Source organism: Ipomoea triloba, chromosome 8 (assembly GCF_003576645.1).
Source record: "Ipomoea triloba cultivar NCNSP0323 chromosome 8, ASM357664v1".
Lineage (NCBI taxonomy): Eukaryota > Viridiplantae > Streptophyta > Magnoliopsida > Solanales > Convolvulaceae > Ipomoea > Ipomoea triloba.
Window position 1 is genome coordinate 1,229,667 of NC_044923.1, and position 21,071 is coordinate 1,250,737.

Below are 21,071 nucleotides of genomic sequence, written 5' to 3' on the forward strand. Positions count from 1 at the left end.
ATTGTAAATATGGAGTATAGAAATCGTGAATGTAGAGTTATGCATGTGTGAATCTGTAATAGAGTTAAGAAGTTCTAGCAACTTGTAACCCTGTAATGTGTGAATGTGGAGTTCTCAAGTTGTGAATGTGGAGTATAGGACCTGTGAATATAGAGTTTTGAATGTGTGAATGTGGAGTTTACAAATTGTGAATGTAGAGTATAGTGTATGTGAATGTAGAGTATAGTTACTAAACATATAATCCTATAATGTGTGAATGTGGAGTTTACAAATTGTGAATCTAGAGTATAGTGTATGTGAATGTAGACCCAGGTCCACCTTGCAAGGTGGACCTAGGTCCACGGCATAACAACCCATCCAAAATGGTTCCTCGATTATATCGAAATTCACAATTTGGTTCTCAACTATTAAGTTTAGCAAATTAAGTCTTCAACTATTCAATCATTACTCAATAGGGTCCTCAACTATTCAATTCGTACTCAATAAGGTCGACAACGAATGATTTATTTGTGAATTATTGTGTAAGAATTGAATAATTGAGGATTTAATTGATAAAATTAATAATTGATGATTAATTTGTGAATTATGGCATAGTCGATAGAAATTTTAGGTATTTAAAAGTTATGCATCTTGATTGCTACTTTCACTCATAGAAGTTGTATACCCAAAAGATGAACCCTGCCCCTCAAATGGGTGATGCTACCCTCTTTGTTTATACTTTTTAATGTGTTGATTAATGATTAGTCCATGACTTTTTTTTCTCTTTATTTTTCTTTTTCTTTCACTAAATCAATGTATGATAGGTAAACATAATAAATACTCACCGAGTGTACACTTAGTATTTTCTGTGCAAAGTACAACCATGTAATAAGTAATTTCATCATTTAGCGGGAAGAACATCTTTTTTTGTATACAATGAAAGACAACAAACTGAAGTTCTGTTTAGATTGAACATAGACCTACACCTCAATATCGAAATTAGTAGGCAAATTTCTATTTCAAGAATATGACAACACAACTTACATAGCCATAAACAAAATTTTCTTTTTATGTATTCAAATTAGTGACACTTATCTTGATTTCTTTCCCTCAAAATCTCAAGATGTCAATTAAAGCAACCCTAAAAAGAAAAAGCCCAAAAGATGAGAAAGCACAGCTGGAGGGTAAGTAAAAAGCCCAAAGAATGATGTGAGTGGCAAAACACTCCAAAAAGGCAGGTGGCACACCAATAGCAAAGCATGCTTTAAAAGGCAATGAATTGGTCTTCACATAGCTTGACCCATCATTGTAATGGTTTTTACTGTCCAAGCTATTATTATTATTAGAGGGGTCAACTTAATGAAGGGTTATTGTCATTGAGGTCACTGTTATTGGCCCTTCATACAACTCATTCCCACAAAGTTCAATGACAAAGCCCAATGCCTTTCATCTGATGTCTTACATTTTCTTGTGTTTTGTACTACCGAACTATAAAATTTATATTTCGTACATCGTAAATCATTCACAGGGCATATGTTGTATGTTTGGTTAACGAAAATTATTAGACGGCTCAAATTCAAACTCCCGTCATTGTTAAACAAAATGAATAATTTTTAATTAGTTTAGACTCTAAAGCTCATATATTTTGTACATCGTCAATCATACACAAGGCATATGTTGTATGTTTGGTTAATGAAAATTATTAGACGGCTCAAAATCAAACTCCGGTCATTGTTAAACAAAATGAATAATTTATAACTAGTTTAGACTTTAAATCTCATCCGAGATGTACTTGTTTTGATATATACACATACATACTCACGAGTCACGATTATCTTGAATTTTCTTGTACTTTGTGTTACTTGACTACATAATTTATATCTTGTACATTATCAACAGTACAAACAACATATATTGTCTTGTTGGGTTATGAAAGTAAATTGATTTTTTTTTCCTTGAATTATTAGATCATTTCATGTGGAAAAAGAAAAAGTAAGATGCACTTACTTTATAGATTATTGATGATGGATTAGGTTTACCATAACCTTTTAATATTTATCATCAATTATGTTTGTAGCAATGCCCTAGTTAAGATCACTGGTTCTCAATCTAGTGGGAATCGAGCATGACAATTTTCATTCTTGAATGGGTGAATTCTTTATGTTATTTTAATAAAATTCCTCGGATAAAAGACGGATTTAGTTATATATCTCTCCAATTTAAAAACAGATAATGAAAAATAAGATATTATAGAATTAAAGTTAATGCAGCAGTAATTTTCCATATAATCAAGTTGGGAGCCATTACTACTTTTCTCCAGCTTGCTAGGAAATTCCCTTCCAACTTGTGCACAATGATTTTTGGCACCCAATGGGCTCAAAAAGACAAACACATCAGTTTCATGGACAAAAAAGCTCAACCAAACCCACTGGCCACTACTACACCCCTGCACAAGAAGTTAATGGAGAAAAGGAAAAGTGGATTCTTGAACTTGCAAAGAAGAGAAGCAGAAACTTTATGCCATGCGTCATTGATTCTCATTTCCATCATAGAAACCCAAAAGCAAAAAAAAAAAAAAAAAAAAACACCCAAAAAAAACAAGACCCATCATGTTCTTCTTCTTCACAGGCAAAAACAGGCCTCTCATCACATCACCCCATTTACATCTCATATTTAGAGCTATAGAAGGCATAAAAACACATAATCCTCATATAGTCATATGTACTATGTATATATGCTTCTCCAAAGTCCAAACATCCACAGCCAAGCCTGGGCTTCTTCTTCTTCATCCTGTCTAATGGGCTCTTTTCTTTTTCTTTTTTTTTTTTCTTATTTTATGTTCTTTATGATGGGTTTAGTTAGTTAGGCAGCAGCAACAGTGTTAGTAGTGTGGAAAGAGTAGTCTTGTGCAGAGGTTTTGTTTGGAGAAGTTGATCTCCTTTGGTCTTTTTTTCTCAAAGCTTTCATGGAAGTAGAAAGATTCCATCTTTTCTCCTTGGATTCATCCATGTCTATCTGCTCTTGCCTGCACTCTTCACTGCAGAATGGGGTATCCCCTCTGCAACAACAACACATAATCAGTACCCAAAACCAAATTCAAACAAATCTCTAAAATAGAATGAAAAGATTCAATTTTTTAAAAGGAAAACTAGCCGCCACTATTGAGGGTATGCACCAGATAAACCTACCCATCCGAAAGTGTGTATAGGTTAACCGGCCTTATTAACCTAACCTAAATAGAACCACAAGAAATACTTAAGTTGCTCCTAATCCTAACTGATCGAGCTGACTCACTATGAGTCGAAATTGAAAAGATTTCATTTTTATCACACCAAAGCAAAACACGAAAGACCCATTGCAGAAAATCAACACAATTTCATTGACAAAACAGCTGATCGATTCAAATCAAGAAGGCCAGTACAGTGTTCCACTATGAGTCAAAATTGAAAAGATTCAATTTTTATCACAGAACTGGCAACCCAAAGCAAAACAAGAAAGACCCATTGCAGAAAATCAACACAATTTCATACAAAACACCTGAACAACTCAAATCAAGAAGTTCACTATGAGTGGAAATTGAAAAGATTCAATTTTTATCACAAAACTAGCAACCCAAAGCAAAACAAGAAAGACCCATTGCAGAAAATCAACACACAAAACAGAAACCATGTCTCTTTTCAACCAAAAAGCATCATGAAGACTAACCTGTACATGAAGATGTCTCTGTTATCAAGGGGCTTTCTGCAGAGGAAGCAGGAGTCCAGAAAATGGGATTGTTGTGGGCAGTGAGATTCATCAAATCTCCCATCACTCCAGTAATAACACCTCCCATTTCCCCCAGATCTTGGAGACCCCATCACAGCAGCAGCAGAGGAGAGATTCCTCAAGCTACTCCTTCTCTGAGAATAAACCGGCCCAGTAGAAACCAGACTGTTACTCTGATGATGATTCCCAGAAACCCCAGCCTCCATATCTGGCAGTATAGATGCAAGCCCCTCATCATCCTCAAAAAAGCAAGACCTCCTCCTTGCTGTTCCAGTTCCAGAGTCCATATTAACAACTTTTAATTGTATTTTTCTCTTCTAGAGAGAGAGAGGGAGAGAGAAACAAGAATGGGGGTGTGGAGGTGTGGAGCTAGAAATGGGGGAGGTTATAAAGAAGGGTTGGTGGAGATATTATGAAGGAAGATTTAGAGAGAGAGAGAGGGGACTGGTTTCAGGGATTCCGTGCAAGTGAATCTATTGGCCAAGACTACCTTGTATCTTTCTTCTGTGACATAATTCATCAATTTGATTTGCCCCATTCTTATTATGCTGTATTAGCCCTTGGAATTCAATTTATTTACATCCCCACCACATTTAAGATTCTGACTTTCTGAGAACGACAAATCACCATGGATGGACAAAATATCACCTTGCTTAGAACGAGTTAAATTCTATTTATTAAATAGAATAGTGTTCGCCAATTTCTAATCTCACGAAATAACTATGTTAATAAAGTAATTATGAACAAATATTACATTCTTGAATAGATACTACACTCTTTGTACTTTAGTAGTTTAGAAAGTAATTATGAATACACACGTACATTATAACAGAATCAGTAATACTAACAAAAAATAATAATGTTCAATACCAAGCAAATAATAAGCGTTAAAATAACTCATAAAATTTTGTTTTTTTCTTAAAAAAAATAATATAACGTTAACAACAGCTTAACCAGTATGTAAATAAGAAATTCAAAAACATAACATATTTAATACCTATACACTTTCTAGCCAGTCTCTCCATGATTGGGGTGTGAAAGAAAGTGTTATAGGCAAATAAGTCCATTTTTCAAAAAAAAATAAAATAACAGGATTTAATAAATTTAGACATAATAATCCCAAGGCAACAAATAAACTGAAGAAAATTTTAGGTCGTTTGTAAACACATTTTTTAAAAAATAGTTAAGTTTTGTTTTTTAATTCTTTAGTTCATTTCGAGTTAAACTACACGACAAAAACATGGTTACATGGGCATAGTTGAGCCCTCATAGTCATTTTTTTAGATTAAGTTTTTTTTTCTTTATTCTTTTAGGGGGTTGGACCAGTGGAGCCAAACAATACAAATATTGGTTCAGCTAAACCAATAGTCCAATTTTTTCATTAAGTTTTTGTTTTTTTATTATTATTTAGTTTTAAATTATTATTACTTTTATCAATTCATATATTTTTTTAAAATTATAATGAATTGAAACTTAAAAATTATTTATTAACAACTTTTTATTATAGTTATTATAAATCTTTATAACTAATTAATTTATATAAATTTTAATTTATAATTCCAACAAAATGCCCCATCATTTGCACTCAAATTTTATACTCCGTATAATTGTACAACTTTTTTATATTAATTAGGTACTTACAAATTGATAAACTTTACCAAAAAGTAATTAAATAATATTAAATCTACAGACATAAACTATTAAACTTTGTACAAGGTTGACAAAATACCGTAATTTAAAAAAGAAAAGATGGTACAAATAAATGTACGTAAATTTTATTTTTAAAAAATTATCAATCATTTTTTAATCTACAATAGTAGTTATGTTGTCTTTTTTTTTTGTTTGCTAATGAGAGAATTCCAAAGTTGACTATTTCAAACCAATAAAGTTAATAAATCGCTCTTACTGTAAATAAAACTTAGAACCTTATGATAATAAAATTGATAACCCAACCAACTTAATTGGGATTTGGTATCTTTTCTATTATAGTAAAATTTTACTTCTTATTATTATTATTATTATTATTACTAGTATTTTCGTCCGTGCGTTGCACGGAATGGATTTGTTATAATATTTAAAGAATATTTGGATCAATATACAATTATATATATTATAACATCGAATATTATATAGCACAATTGATGAAATTGATTGGATCGATTATGTTTTCTGATGTTTTCCTTTGAATTAGAACAAATAATTGTCCAATTACCCGGGCGTGGATAAATTTTTTTTTATTATATATTGAGATAATAAAAATAAAGATGAAATTATAAAAAATTCTAATATTGAACATGTACATTTATTTGATTATAAGATTAGTACAAAAATATTACTCAAATAATTGAATAATATATGACTTGTTTGTCTAAAATTATCTTAAAAAGATCTATAAGTAATATGACTTATATAATTATATTATTACTAAAATAAATATGAGAAAATGAGAAATAAATTAATTGTAATTATTATAAAAATAAATTCAACGACCAATGCTTAACTTAATTATCATAATAATTATTAGGCAATTATTATTAGTAAATTACACTAATATATGTGTAATTATACTTTTATACTTTAAGTATATTCATTTTCCCCATATTGCATTTAGTTTTATCTTCCTCCTCCATATTTGAATGAATTAATTTTAATTATTATAAAAATCTAACAACCTATGTTCAATTAATTTTTTTAAAGTTTAAATAACTTAGAGTTTTCAAAAGGAAAGTATAATTAACTATTAAAGTTTTTAAATAATTTTCAGTCAATTAGTAATATCCTTTTCTTTTCCCGATAAATGATTTTACTTTTATTAATAGTGTTGATACGTGAGTATACATATTATCAATTTATAGATATTAGTTAATTTCTATTTTACATTTTCTTAACAAATAAGCTTTATTAATTATTTGACCAATAAAGGCTATGTTTGGCAAACCTAGCTCAAAAGGTAGCTGAAAGCTGAAAAGTAGCTAAAAACTGAAAAGCTATAAGCTCGAAGCTGAAATCTGAAGAGCAGTTATGCTTAAAAGTGTTTGGTAAAATTAACTTTTTGATAAGCTGATAAATGTAAAAAGGCTAAAAAGGACATCTTCATACAATTTAAATAATTTTAAATTTAAATAGGTTTGTTTATATATTAAAATATAAAATAATGAAATCAATATATTTAAATAAAATATAAAGTAAGAACATATATTTGAAAATATATAAAGTAAAAAAAATATTTATAATTCATAAGATTAGTTCATACAAAAATTAATGTTCAAACATAAATATCAAATTGAAATTACAACCAAACTAATGAAAAAAAATGTCAAAATAGTTTTAATTGAGAGGGATAAATGATGTCATTTATTTAAAATAATAAGGATAAAGATAGAAAAAAGTTAAAAAGCTACTAGCTTATTTTGAAAAGCTACCCCAAGTAGCGTTTCAAAATAAGCTCTTATTTTAAGCTACTAGCTTATTTTGAGAACATTACCAAACAGAGCTTATAGCTTATTAGTAGCTTAAAATAAGCTATAAGCTCCTAAATAAGCTCTGCCAAACAGAGTCAAAATATTTCATTAATTGACTACAAAAGTTTAGGCGGGGAATCAAACAGGAAGATTTTACTTTTATATATAGTATAAAATATAGATTACGATCTTTTTATATTTTAAATCAATTAGTAATATCATTTTTCTCGGNATAAAAAATTCTAATATTGAACATGTACATTTATTTGATTATAAGATTAGTACAAAAATATTACTCAAATAATTGAATAATATATGACTTGTTTGTCTAAAATTATCTTAAAAAGATCTATAAGTAATATGACTTATATAATTATATTATTACTAAAATAAATATGAGAAAATGAGAAATAAATTAATTGTAATTATTATAAAAATAAATTCAACGACCAATGCTTAACTTAATTATCATAATAATTATTAGGCAATTATTATTAGTAAATTACACTAATATATGTGTAATTATACTTTTATACTTTAAGTATATTCATTTTCCCCATATTGCATTTAGTTTTATCTTCCTCCTCCATATTTGAATGAATTAATTTTAATTATTATAAAAATCTAACAACCTATGTTCAATTAATTTTTTTAAAGTTTAAATAACTTAGAGTTTTCAAAAGGAAAGTATAATTAACTATTAAAGTTTTTAAATAATTTTCAGTCAATTAGTAATATCCTTTTCTTTTCCCGATAAATGATTTTACTTTTATTAATAGTGTTGATACGTGAGTATACATATTATCAATTTATAGATATTAGTTAATTTCTATTTTACATTTTCTTAACAAATAAGCTTTATTAATTATTTGACCAATAAAGGCTATGTTTGGCAAACCTAGCTCAAAAGGTAGCTGAAAGCTGAAAAGTAGCTAAAAACTGAAAAGCTATAAGCTCGAAGCTGAAATCTGAAGAGCAGTTATGCTTAAAAGTGTTTGGTAAAATTAACTTTTTGATAAGCTGATAAATGTAAAAAGGCTAAAAAGGACATCTTCATACAATTTAAATAATTTTAAATTTAAATAGGTTTGTTTATATATTAAAATATAAAATAATGAAATCAATATATTTAAATAAAATATAAAGTAAGAACATATATTTGAAAATATATAAAGTAAAAAAAATATTTATAATTCATAAGATTAGTTCATACAAAAATTAATGTTCAAACATAAATATCAAATTGAAATTACAACCAAACTAATGAAAAAAAATGTCAAAATAGTTTTAATTGAGAGGGATAAATGATGTCATTTATTTAAAATAATAAGGATAAAGATAGAAAAAAGTTAAAAAGCTACTAGCTTATTTTGAAAAGCTACCCCAAGTAGCGTTTCAAAATAAGCTCTTATTTTAAGCTACTAGCTTATTTTGAGAACATTACCAAACAGAGCTTATAGCTTATTAGTAGCTTAAAATAAGCTATAAGCTCCTAAATAAGCTCTGCCAAACAGAGTCAAAATATTTCATTAATTGACTACAAAAGTTTAGGCGGGGAATCAAACAGGAAGATTTTACTTTTATATATAGTATAAAATATAGATTACGATCTTTTTATATTTTAAATCAATTAGTAATATCATTTTTCTCGGNTTACTAATTTTAAAATAAACTTTTTAAATAATTTTAATTAAAATAATTAAATAATAATAATAATAATAATAAATTTAAAAAAAAAACAGACGTCTCCGGCAGTTCTTCTATTTTTTTAATTTTTTTTTATTATTAGTGACGATTGTTATGTGCAAATTAATATCAGGCAACCTTATCTAGGAAAAATGAAAAGAATTACGTAGTAATATTTACCTAATTTTCGTTCCATTTTTAATTGATGATGTAGAATATTATTATTGAAATATTTCCGTTTCATTTTTAATTTCCGTTCGTTTTTTTTAATTTATCTTTAATATTGTTTATAATATGCCTTTATTATTTATGAGGTAGAATGTTTTCCTTTTTTAATTAAATTGCAATGATATGACCATTTCCTTTTTCATTTTAGTTAATTATGGATATTTTTTTTTATTTACAGTCAATTATTAATATTCATTTCCTTTTATATATTTAATCAATTAGTAACATCAGATTCATTTTTAGTCGATTTTTTTTTTCAGTTAATTAGTCAATTAGAATAATAGATCCACTGGTATTTTTACCTAATTTCTGTTCTATTTTTAATTAATGACGTAGAATAATATTATTGAAATATTTCCATTCTATTTTTAATTTACCTTTACTATTGTTTAAAATTTAAAATATGCCTTTACTATTCTTATGTTTTTATATATAGTATAGATTAATATAATGCTAATTATGACGTCCATGTATTATGAATAAGTATGGTAATTAAGGAGTATATATTATAGGGAAAATGGCATCTTTAGTCCCTGAGTTATAGGGGTAGTGTAGACTCAGTCCCTGAGTTATGGCTGTATGCGAGTTTAGTCCCTCAGTTATTCGCAAAGTGGCAAGTTTAGTCCCTGGCCATTAAATTTGACGAAAAAATTTAAANAGGGAAAATGGCATCTTTAGTCCCTGAGTTATAGGGGTAGTGTAGACTCAGTCCCTGAGTTATGGCTGTATGCGAGTTTAGTCCCTCAGTTATTCGCAAAGTGGCAAGTTTAGTCCCTGGCCATTAAATTTGACGAAAAAATTTAAAAATATTCAAAATTTGAGGGGTAAAATAGGAAATTCACATTTTATTATTCTTCTTATATCAAAATCACTTTTACAACATTATTTTTCACTTCTTAGCCTAATTATTTTCAAGATTTTTCATTTTTAAAAGCATTTTAATAACTTTCAAATGACTTGTTAGGAACCTGACTCTCGTATAACACACTTAAAACTTAGCACAAATAAAGAAATGCATGATCATTGTATTTAGGTGTATGAAACACACTATCCTAACAAGTTTTTATCTTTTTACTAAGCAACAAATGTAATAAAATTAAAACTTTTGAGATTTTTTTACACACTATCCTATCTCAAAAGTTTTAATTTTATTACATTTGTTGCTTAGTAAAAAGATAAAAACTTGTTAGGATAGTGTGTTTCATACACCTAAATACAATGATCATGCATTTCTTTATTTGTGTTAAGTTTTAAGTGTGTTATACGAGAGTCAGGTTCCTAACAAGTCATTTGAAAGTTATTAAAATGCTTTTAAAAATGAAAAATCTTGAAAATAATTAGGCTAAGAAGTGAAAAATAATGTTGTAAAAGTGATTTTGATATAAGAAGAATAATAAAATGTGAATTTCCTATTTTACCCCTCAAATTTTGAATATTTTTAAAATTTTTTCGTCAAATTTAATGGCCAGGGACTAAACTCGCCACTTTGCGAATAACTGAGGGACTAAACTCGCATACAGCCATAACTCAGGGACTGAGTCTACACTACCCCTATAACTCAGGGACTAAAAATGCCATTTTCCCTATATTATAATTAAAAATTAATGTATATTTTAATTTCGTTTAATTATGGACGTAATATGTGTATGTTTAATTTTATTTAATTTTATCCGTAATATATATGTGTATGTTTAATTTTCTTTAATTATGTCCGTAATATGTGTACCATTAATTTCTTTAATTGATTAGATAAAATTACGGCAAGTATAAAAAACCGTTTAATAAAAGTATAATGTTTGAACTAATTTCTCAATGACCATAATTATTAAGATTTTATTCCAATGTAACCATTAGCATAATTTTATATGTGTAATAATCTGTGAATTGAAATAATTTACATAATTGTATGGACGTAATAATATGTGAATTAGCATAATAATACGTGAATTGAAATAATTATCATAATTTTGTTAATCTCCTCTAATTATGGATGTAATATGTGTATTATCAATTTCGTTAACTGATTTGATAAAATTTATATTACGAACAACAATATTAATTCATTAGTTGTCATAATTTTTAAGATTTTATTCAGAAGTAATCAAATGAAATGCACAGGTAATTGACATTATCTGAAGTAAAAATATATAAAATTATCGTAAGAATGAAATCTCTATGTTTAATGACCATAATAAATTTAGATGTTAAATATAGTGTAATTACCACGGATTATTTAGATGGTAAATAGTATATGGTAATTACTTATATAGATTAGCATATTAAACGTATTAACATATGGAATAATGTTATAAAAAAGGAAGGAAGCCTTTTAGATAAAATATATTAGGAATAATATCAATTAAATAAAATATCATAGGAATTTCTCAATTCTATATTTATAATTACCTTTATAAACAGATTTAATAGGAAAATTTAGTTACAAACTTATATTAAGAGTTATGGATTATTATATTATTATTATTATTATTATTATTAGGAAAATTATATTAAGAATTTTAGATTATTATTACTACGGAGTATTATTATTATTATTATTATTATTATTATTATTATTATTATTATTATTATTAACATAATAGATTTTAAATCGAGGTTACAAAATTTAATATTATTATTTCATTTATTTAAGTATAGTAATCACCATTTTTTTAACTAATAAGTGTGAATTAGTATTGTGCAATTAATGATAAAGATTAATAATAATTGGAATCAACAATCAATGATATAATGACCCATGTTTAGCTTCCAATGCACCATTTTTTAGAAAATGAAGAATTGGAATGGTAAAACGAACAATTGGAATGAATAATTGAGGATTTATTCAAGTATAGTAACCACCATTTTTACCAAATTACATAAGCATCCGTAAATGGGAAGATCAAGATTGCAAATTCTATAATATATATATAGATGAGCATCCGTAGATTGCTAGTTATTTTGCACAGTACAACTAAAAAGATGGATAGTTAAATAAGGTATTATCATTCAAAATCTTGTAATACAAAGTTACAATACAATGTTTTTCCATTAGAAATTACCAATCAAAGTAATGTGATTAAAACATATAATTATAGAAAACATTTGATTGTTCACTACAATCACTCTGAAAATTGTAATTTTACATACGTGATACGCCCATGGCAAAATTGACCTAGCTACTTGAAACCTTATCAGCAAAAATTAAAGCATATTGAGCTGTTAAAATCAAACTAAATCACAGTACTACAAAATACTCTATGGAATGCAGACTACACCATAAGGATCTCCAACATGCAGAATGAATCAACTAAAAATTAAATCATACCGCATACCATAACAATTCTACGCGTGTTAAAGTTCGATCTTCAACTTCGTAGAATTACAGATTATAGATCTCTAACTAATAGTGAGAGCACAGATATTGGTACGTTATAAGAGAATAGTCATTTCTCATCATTATATAGTGGAGGATAAACATAATATGGAAGATTTTTCAAANAAAATTGTAATTTTACATACGTGATACGCCCATGGCAAAATTGGCCTAGCTACTTGAAACCTTATCAGCAAAAATTAAAGCATATTGAGCTGTTAAAATCAAACTAAATCACAGTACTACAAAATACTCTATGGAATGCAGACTACACCATAAGGATCTCCAACATGCAGAATGAATCAACTAAAAATTAAATCATACCGCATACCATAACAATTCTACGCGTGTTAAAGTTCGATCTTCGACTTCGTAGAATTACAGATTATAGATCTCTAACTAATAGTGAGAGCACAGATATTGGTACGTTATAAGAGAATAGTCATTTCTCATCATTATATAGTGGAGGATAAACATAATATGGAAGATTTTTCAAAAGGAAAGTATAATTAATTTTAATTTTATGTAAATATATATGATTGATATGTAAAAATTTTACTACAATATTATATAATTTTTTCATTCTAATATAGGTAATTACATGTCAATTATATAAATATATATAGATATATAGATATAGATTATCATATCACTAATCAACAATCACCAATTAATTAATTAATATCAATATCAATCTATATACAATCACCAATTAATTAATTAATATCAATATCAATCTATATAAATATTAATATTAATTAATTAATATCAATATCAATCTATATAAATATTAATATTAATATATAACAATATATATCAATCTATATAAATATTAATATTAATATATAACAATATTACCATATCTATATAAATATTAATATTAATATATAACAATATTACCATATCACTAATCACCAATCACCAATTAATTAATTAATATATATATATATATATATATCAATTAATATTAATATATAACAATATTACCATATCACTAATCACCAATCACCAATTAATTAATTAATATTAGTATATATTAATATATTATATATTAATATATTAATATTAAGAATAATACCATATACCATATTATCAATTATCAATTATCAATTATATATCACCAATCACCCATCACCCATCACCCATCACCCATTAATATTAACAATATTACCATATTATCATTATCATATATTACCATAATAATATTATAGGATGGATAATTAATAAAATAATAAATAAATAAAATAAATGATTTTACCAAAATACCCCTAAGTTTTGGGGGGAAAATTTGGGAGGAGAAAATTGTTTTTATATATAGTATTGAGTATTGATTATTATTATTATTATTATTATTATTATTATTATTATTATTATAATAAAGAAATGTCCTTGTGGTACGAGGAGTAATTTAGGTGGCAGAAGGTGGGTAAAGTTGGAATGGAAGTGGCTAAGCAGTGATCGCAAGTAGGGCCCGGTTAGATCGGGCAGTTTCCACTCACAAACTAACGGCATATGAGATGTTATGCCCTTTTATGGGTCGCAGGTTAAAACGTCAATAGTCATACTTCCCCCCTTCTCTACATTGAAATTACCTATTTACAGGCTTATTGACCACACCACAAAAATAAAATTCAAGACTTTTTGTGAATTTAAAATTATAATGAAAAATTTTCTGACCTTTTCATAATTATAACTGGACAATTTAAATTTAAAAAATTCAGACCAAATGCTTGAAATATCAATAACTATACTCAAAATATTCGTGATGAGAATTTTTGAAAGTTGCACTTAAAACTCTTTCTCAACGGTAGGGTACGTAGATTTTTGAAACTCATCACACACAATTAGATATAACCTCTACCAATTTAGTATGGGATATGATTGAGCTCAAAACTAGATGATATATTTTGTCAAAGTTTTAAACTAAATACATAGATAAATAAGAGATCGGAGGAGTTGACATACAGGACGCAGCATTATTGCGTGTCACATAAACAAAAGTTTGAAATTCATACTGTACTTTAATGTCGTTCCCAACTGTATGGGGGTGTTACTTCATATGCAGGGAAGTGCACGGGATATATATTATGGAGATTATGCACACAATAATTGCACAAATTAAATCACATATATATAATACAAAACAATAAAATAATATAGTACTATTTTGAACGAGTCTTTTATCAATTACTAACATAGTTCAAGTCAGGGCCGGATTTTAGGGCGTGGACATCGCACAGGACCCCAAAATTTTGGGGACCCCTAGTCCAGTCCTAACCTAATAGTTAGTATATGTATTTGTGATTACATTGGCCCAAAATTAGGTTTTTTGCATTTTTCTCATTGCAATTTTTCTTAAATTCGTAATTTATTTATACTTTGATAGGGTCTCACTTAATTACTAGCACAGGTCCCCGCAAATCAAAAAACCGGCTCTGGTTCAAGTGGCAAGTGAGCTCGGGCCAGCTTCTGCTTCTCTCGGAGCAAACCCGGACTGTTAAATGGACGGAGAGGTGAATTTAACCAAAAAAAAAACATAATCTTATTATTATAATTCTTAAATGATATTTTGAGCTTTTAAGCTTTTTTCAACAATCTTAACTAATTAATATAATATGCTTGGTTGTATTTATGATTACATTTGCTTACTGTGCACAAGAGCCCCTTGATGTACACTGCTGCTGATGAGATTCGATACCTGATTTTTTCTTTCCAACTAGGAGGTTGCAAGTATTTTGTTGATTTCTTGTATAGTAGTGTTGCATTATTTGACTTGTTGATTCAGTAAACTAAAACATATTATTTAATTTTAAAAAATCAATAAGTCATTGCTTATAATAATATGGAATATCTAAATTATCATCGGTCAGGATACGAATGAAAATAAATGTTTTTTTTTTGGTTTGCAATTATGTGTGTACATGTGACAATTGTTGCATTTTAATAATTAGATATTCGTTGTAAGTATTAAGTAAGCTAGCTATCAAGGAAAGAGTAAGCAGATTGAGTTGACATTGGATCAATCTAATTAATGTCTCAATTTCAGAAGTTACAAGATGAGTAATGTTCCTTACACTAATGTTCATTACATATACAAAAGATGATCAATGTGCATTTGAAAAATGAAGAGTAAAAATCAATATTTTTTGAAGTTTTAAAAATTAGATGGCACTAGATATATCATTTTCATTTATTGGATCACACAATTTGAGTTTTAATACATTGAGATTGGAATTATTCTATTAAGTATATCAACATATCAACATAAAGGGTGGTTAGGAGTTCAATTATTGCAAACATATTGTCGATTAAGCTCATTATATATGTTTTCCTAATGTGATTTACATCTCTGGTATAATTTATTTATTAACTATTAAATGAAAATATAATTTATCTATTGTGCAACTTATAGTGACTACGAAATTTTTATCTTTACACACAAAAGATAAACTTTCATATCGATTAAAGAAAAACACATTATTATGACCATTCACATCAAGATTTGCATATCTTTCAAACCCTCCCCTCCAAAAGGGAATCATTCCTAGTTTTCAGCTAATATTGTTGGCATTATATGTCCTAAATTTATGGTATCTAAAAATATTAAGACTGAATATTAATAAAACAAATATTAATAATTTCGGACTTCAGGAAAAAGAAATTATTGTTTGACATGATATTGTCTAATAGATGATCATTCAATGACGATTTTTTTTAATTTTATTTATTTTAGATGATTACTTAATAAGTAACCTCATATCAAGTAAATATTTTTTTAAAATTCCGTACTATCACAACTTGGTCCAAGTCACAAAGAAACCAAGTCAAGAGTCTTAGGGGGTTAGTTGGTTAGTAAAATTAAATGTAAAATTGAATTTTGATAGAGAAATTCACGATTAGAGAATAGAGATTGGGAGTGTGACCGAAAAACTTTCACCAACGGTGTTAAATGCCACACAAGTCAACGTACTCTGAGGAAAAGTATGGCACCATAAATATGGGGCATTAATTGACTTTGCAATAGCAATAAATGAAAAAATTGACATTTGAAAGATTTTGTATTCAAATGTCACCAATTTAATTTTTTATTAACTCATGTTTTTTTTTTGGACATTTCTTGAGTATATATTGGACTCGATGAATGTGCCCATATGCCCATAGAAATATAATTCAAGTCAATATAGCTTAGATACTCAATACCAAATTATACATTTATACGCACAAAGAACTTATCCCAAACCTAAATCGCTAGTGTTCGTAACAGGGATGAACTCCCATCCCTATTGTTGGAATACAATTCGTGACAGGGATGAACTCCCACCCCTATTGCTGGAATACAATTTTAAGTGAAGTTTCTCATCCACTAATATAAATTCCTTGGAAGCTCGGAATCGCGAGAATATAGGAAATATGTAGGAAGGTATAGCGAGATAATGTAGGTATTGTATTGCTCAGAATTGCTTGTCCCCCCTTTCTCCGTGTGTGGAGGGTCTATTTATACATATTTTGGGTCTAGAGTCCTACAAGGAATAAGAATCCTAGACCGCCTCATATTGTGAGTCCCTATTACATTATAACTAATAAGCCCTAATCTTGCTAATATTACAAGTGTCAATCCTTATCGAACTCTTCTGTAGCTTTGTGTTGAGGGTCCTTCTTGGGCTTTCTTGATCCAATTGCTTTCTTGGGTCGGTCCATGTAGTCCAGGCCTAATGTATTATCCATCAGAAGCTATTTTATTGAAAGTCCATCATACAATATCTTTCTGGTACAATTTACATCTTTGGTCACTAATATTGACTTTTTTTTTACCTACATAATTTGATTCCTACACAATAAATTTACTTCAAAATTCTTTGAAATGTTAAATTCCTCCTTCAAAAATTAATCTTTATTATTTATAATTATTATTTTGTTGAATTAATCAATGGGCATGTTTGGTTGGGAAAGCTAGGAATTGGGGAAATTGTAAAATGTAAAATGATATTTTGTGCTTCTCTCAAAACGAGGATCCAAATATCAATGCCCAAGTTGCCTGGATTCTTTTGTCGTTTTGTTCACTTTTGGCCAATATATTCAAAGCTATGTCGGGCCCGTTTTCCAGAAACCACCGGCCATGGGACCCGCACCCCCTCGTTACACCCGTCCTTCATATCATTGCGGTGACGTTAAAGTAAATGCAGTTCTCTCAAAAAAAAAAAAAAAAAAAGAGTAAATGCAGTTAAACCCACTTTGCACTTTTCTTGTTCAAGGTACTACTACGGACTGAAATCCCAATTCTGCCCTTCCAAATAGTCCGGTAATTAGTAATTACGGAGTATAATTTAGGAGTTAGAGGTAATTTTACCTTCTTTTTTTTTCCTTTCTAAGAAAAGTTGTGAATTTCCAACTCAAAAGGTCCTCACGCCCAACTGAACATGTATGCAGATGTAAATCATGTGAACACAGAAGCTAGACATTTGTTTATTGTGCACAAAGAGACTCCTCACTTTGAGAGGTTGCTCCCGTAATGGAGGTAACTCAGTTGAACCTTTACTTACTGCGTACAAAGAGCCCCTAACTTTGAGAGGTTCCTACTAGAACGGCGAACACAAAGGCTAAACATTTGCTTACTACGCACAAGGAGTCCCCTAACTTTGAGAGGTTCCTCCCACAACAGCGATATCTCAACTGAACACAGAGGTTAGACCTATGCTTATAGCAAGGAGCCCCCTAACTTTAAGAGGTTCCTCCTACAACGGTGATACCTCAGCTGAACACAAAGGCTAGACTTTTACTTACTGCGCACAAGGAGTCCCGAGGTCGTTGTTCCCACAACGGCAGTAACTCAGCTGAACACAGAGGCCATACATTGATGTTCCTCCCACAACGGTGATAGCTCAGCTGAACACAGAAGCTAGACCTTTGCCTACTGCACAGAAGGAGCCCCGAGGTCGTTGTTCCCAAAATGGCGGTAACTCAGCTGAACACAGAGGCTATACAATTGTTTATTGCGCACAAGAAGCCCCTCACTTTGAGAGATTGCTCCCACACAGCCGTTGGTGAGATTCGATCTCAAGTCTTTCTTCCCAAACTTCAACCATGTGACTAATTGAGCTATTCATTCGATTTTTTTGTTTTGTTGTTTTTTTAAATAAAAGGGATGTAATGTTATTTTATCACAAATCATTATCGGCTGCATAATTAATTTCAATAACGCTCATAATGTTAATTTACTTAAAGGTGTATGTACTAGATAAACTTCAATTCCCGTCTTATATGTGATAAATCATATTAAGAAGGCCGTGTGATGAGTTTAACCTCCATACAATAATGTAACTATACCTTATATTTGATAATGAAATTATGCTTTTCTTCATGTAAACTTAAAAGATAACAATTCAATAATTGTGTTACGTCATTAATTTCAAATATCCGATATATAACTTGCAAAATACAAAACTATTTTATTGAACATACCGCATTAAATCATTACGTAAGATATCAAACAAATTCCTCATCGTATCAAAACGTAAAAATACAATTGTGCTTGTTGTACCTGTTCTTATGTTATCGGTCAGACGTCACCGTAAACTTTTAATAATTATTATACCATATCATATATAATGATGGGTAATTTCAACAAATTTTGTTACGTACACCTCGAAATGCATTATAATTTGTTTCCGCTTATAACAATATGAAATATTAATTTCCATCACCCATTGAAACGGATTATTGGCCCTGCTGGCATGCATTGTGGAAAAAGTTTACGTTTTCGTTTACCAAATCTATAGAGGAAATAATTGGTCTAAAATTTAGAAAAAGGAGTCTCCACATAATAATTATAATAATAATAATAATAATATTATTATTATTCTTATTATTATTATTCTTATTATTATTATTATTATAAATAAATAAATAAACAAAGTGCCCATACCAATGATGATATGTGGGGCCTCTAGTAGAGAAATTCATGCTCTTCCGTAAATAATAAATAAAAAAGAAAAAAATCGAGAGCACGATTAACCTATGTTGTCTTAGAAATTGAAGCATGCGTTCCATTTAAATTTTCAATTAAAAGCAAGCTTTAACATGCTCCTGCGAGCTGCAATACATGTACCATAGTTTTTTAATTTTTTTTTTATTAGGTGACGCGGAGATTCGAAACTAGACTCTAATACTAAATTGAAACATATGTTCCATCTCAACTAAAAATTTAAGTTAATAATTGAATTACACATTTATATTTATATATTATCTATGCTCAATACTAGAGTTTCTTCAAAATTTATTGGTTCAATAAAAGATTTTACCTACTGCAAAGATAAATCTTGATTCTCGAGTGTGGTGCAATTAATCTACCGATATGAGTTTTCAAAAATAAAAAATAAAAAATCTACCGATCTGATCCTAATATGCATATGAAAACCTTTTGTTTTTTTAATCACAATTGTTTGTACGTGGAGGGATTGAAAAATCCAAGTGCCAACTGCCCAAGTGATGGCGTCTCCAAATCAGTAGGCAGGTGGGTACAGCTCGCAGTTTGTAGATGATGGGTAAATATGCACATGTACTAGTCAGTCCGTAAATCACCTGTCCGTCGGTCACCCAACCTGAACGGTCACCCAACCGGTCCGTCGACGGTCACCCGGTCCGTCGGCCGCATGATCGGAAGCAACACACCTTGTGGATTGGAGGCTCACGAGCGCGACAGTTGCTTGATGTGACGACCGACAACTTTTCGGGAACAGGGGATCCGTGTTTTCATCACCTCGAGCAACTCAACCACTTCGAGCAAACCGATGCGCATTTTGCGGAGTGACAGCCCATATGCCCTCCACTTGCATATCAGACACCATGTGCATAGTGAATCCACTTTGTATAAAGAGGGGTCATTCCCCTCACTGGAGGGGGAACTCATCAGTACTACACTAATACACTTGTGATTTGCTCATTCGTCTCTCTTGCTCTCTCCTTGTTACTGTTCGTCACCCGTAGAGCGATATAGCTTCTTACCGCTCAGTCGTCAACCGGTAGAGCGACCGATTGACCGGCCGAGCGGCATCCTTCACCACACGTAACACACGTATCCGTAGCGTAATCGTAGACCCGTTTACATTTACGCTATCATTGGCGCCGTCTGTGGGGATTGAACGAGTCACTCTGTTCTATCCCGTTATCTTTTCTTTCTTTACACTATTATCCATCTTAAAATGACGAACAACAGGAGAAATCGTAGCCGAAGTCACATGCGAAAGAGAAATTCAACCCGTCGGGTGACTAAAGCAGTTCTAGAGGACGATTTACGCCAACAATTAGATCGGTCAAGGAACTTGAACAACGAGCTCACGTCCAATCCGTCAAGAAAAAACATACAACCAACCCAACTGGTTGGTTCGAGCGAAGGCCTACATGCTGGACAAACGAATTTTCAAATGACAATTACATGTGCCATGTTGCTGCCAGTAGGCCAAACGTTGACCTCAACGCCAAGTATATTTGGAGGAAATCAAATACAAGGAGCACCGCAACATGGACCCACACCGATGTGCCAACCAGGGCTGGGAACTCTTGGGTACTATGTTACGACACCC

General features: G+C 29.7%; 1 protein-coding gene across 1 annotated transcript; it reads right to left on the reverse strand.

The window, feature by feature from the left end:
* Positions 1–2,264: 2,264 nt before the first annotated feature.
* Positions 2,265–4,193, reverse strand: LOC116026705 (FCS-Like Zinc finger 1). The gene is made up of 2 exons (XM_031268069.1): positions 3,685–4,193; positions 2,265–3,037 (listed from the first exon to the last, which is right to left on the reverse strand). Exons 1-2 carry the CDS (start codon positions 4,029–4,031, stop codon positions 2,842–2,844), a joined length of 543 nt encoding a protein of 180 aa, XP_031123929.1. The 5' UTR covers positions 4,032–4,193; the 3' UTR covers positions 2,265–2,841.
* Positions 4,194–21,071: the final 16,878 nt, after the last annotated feature.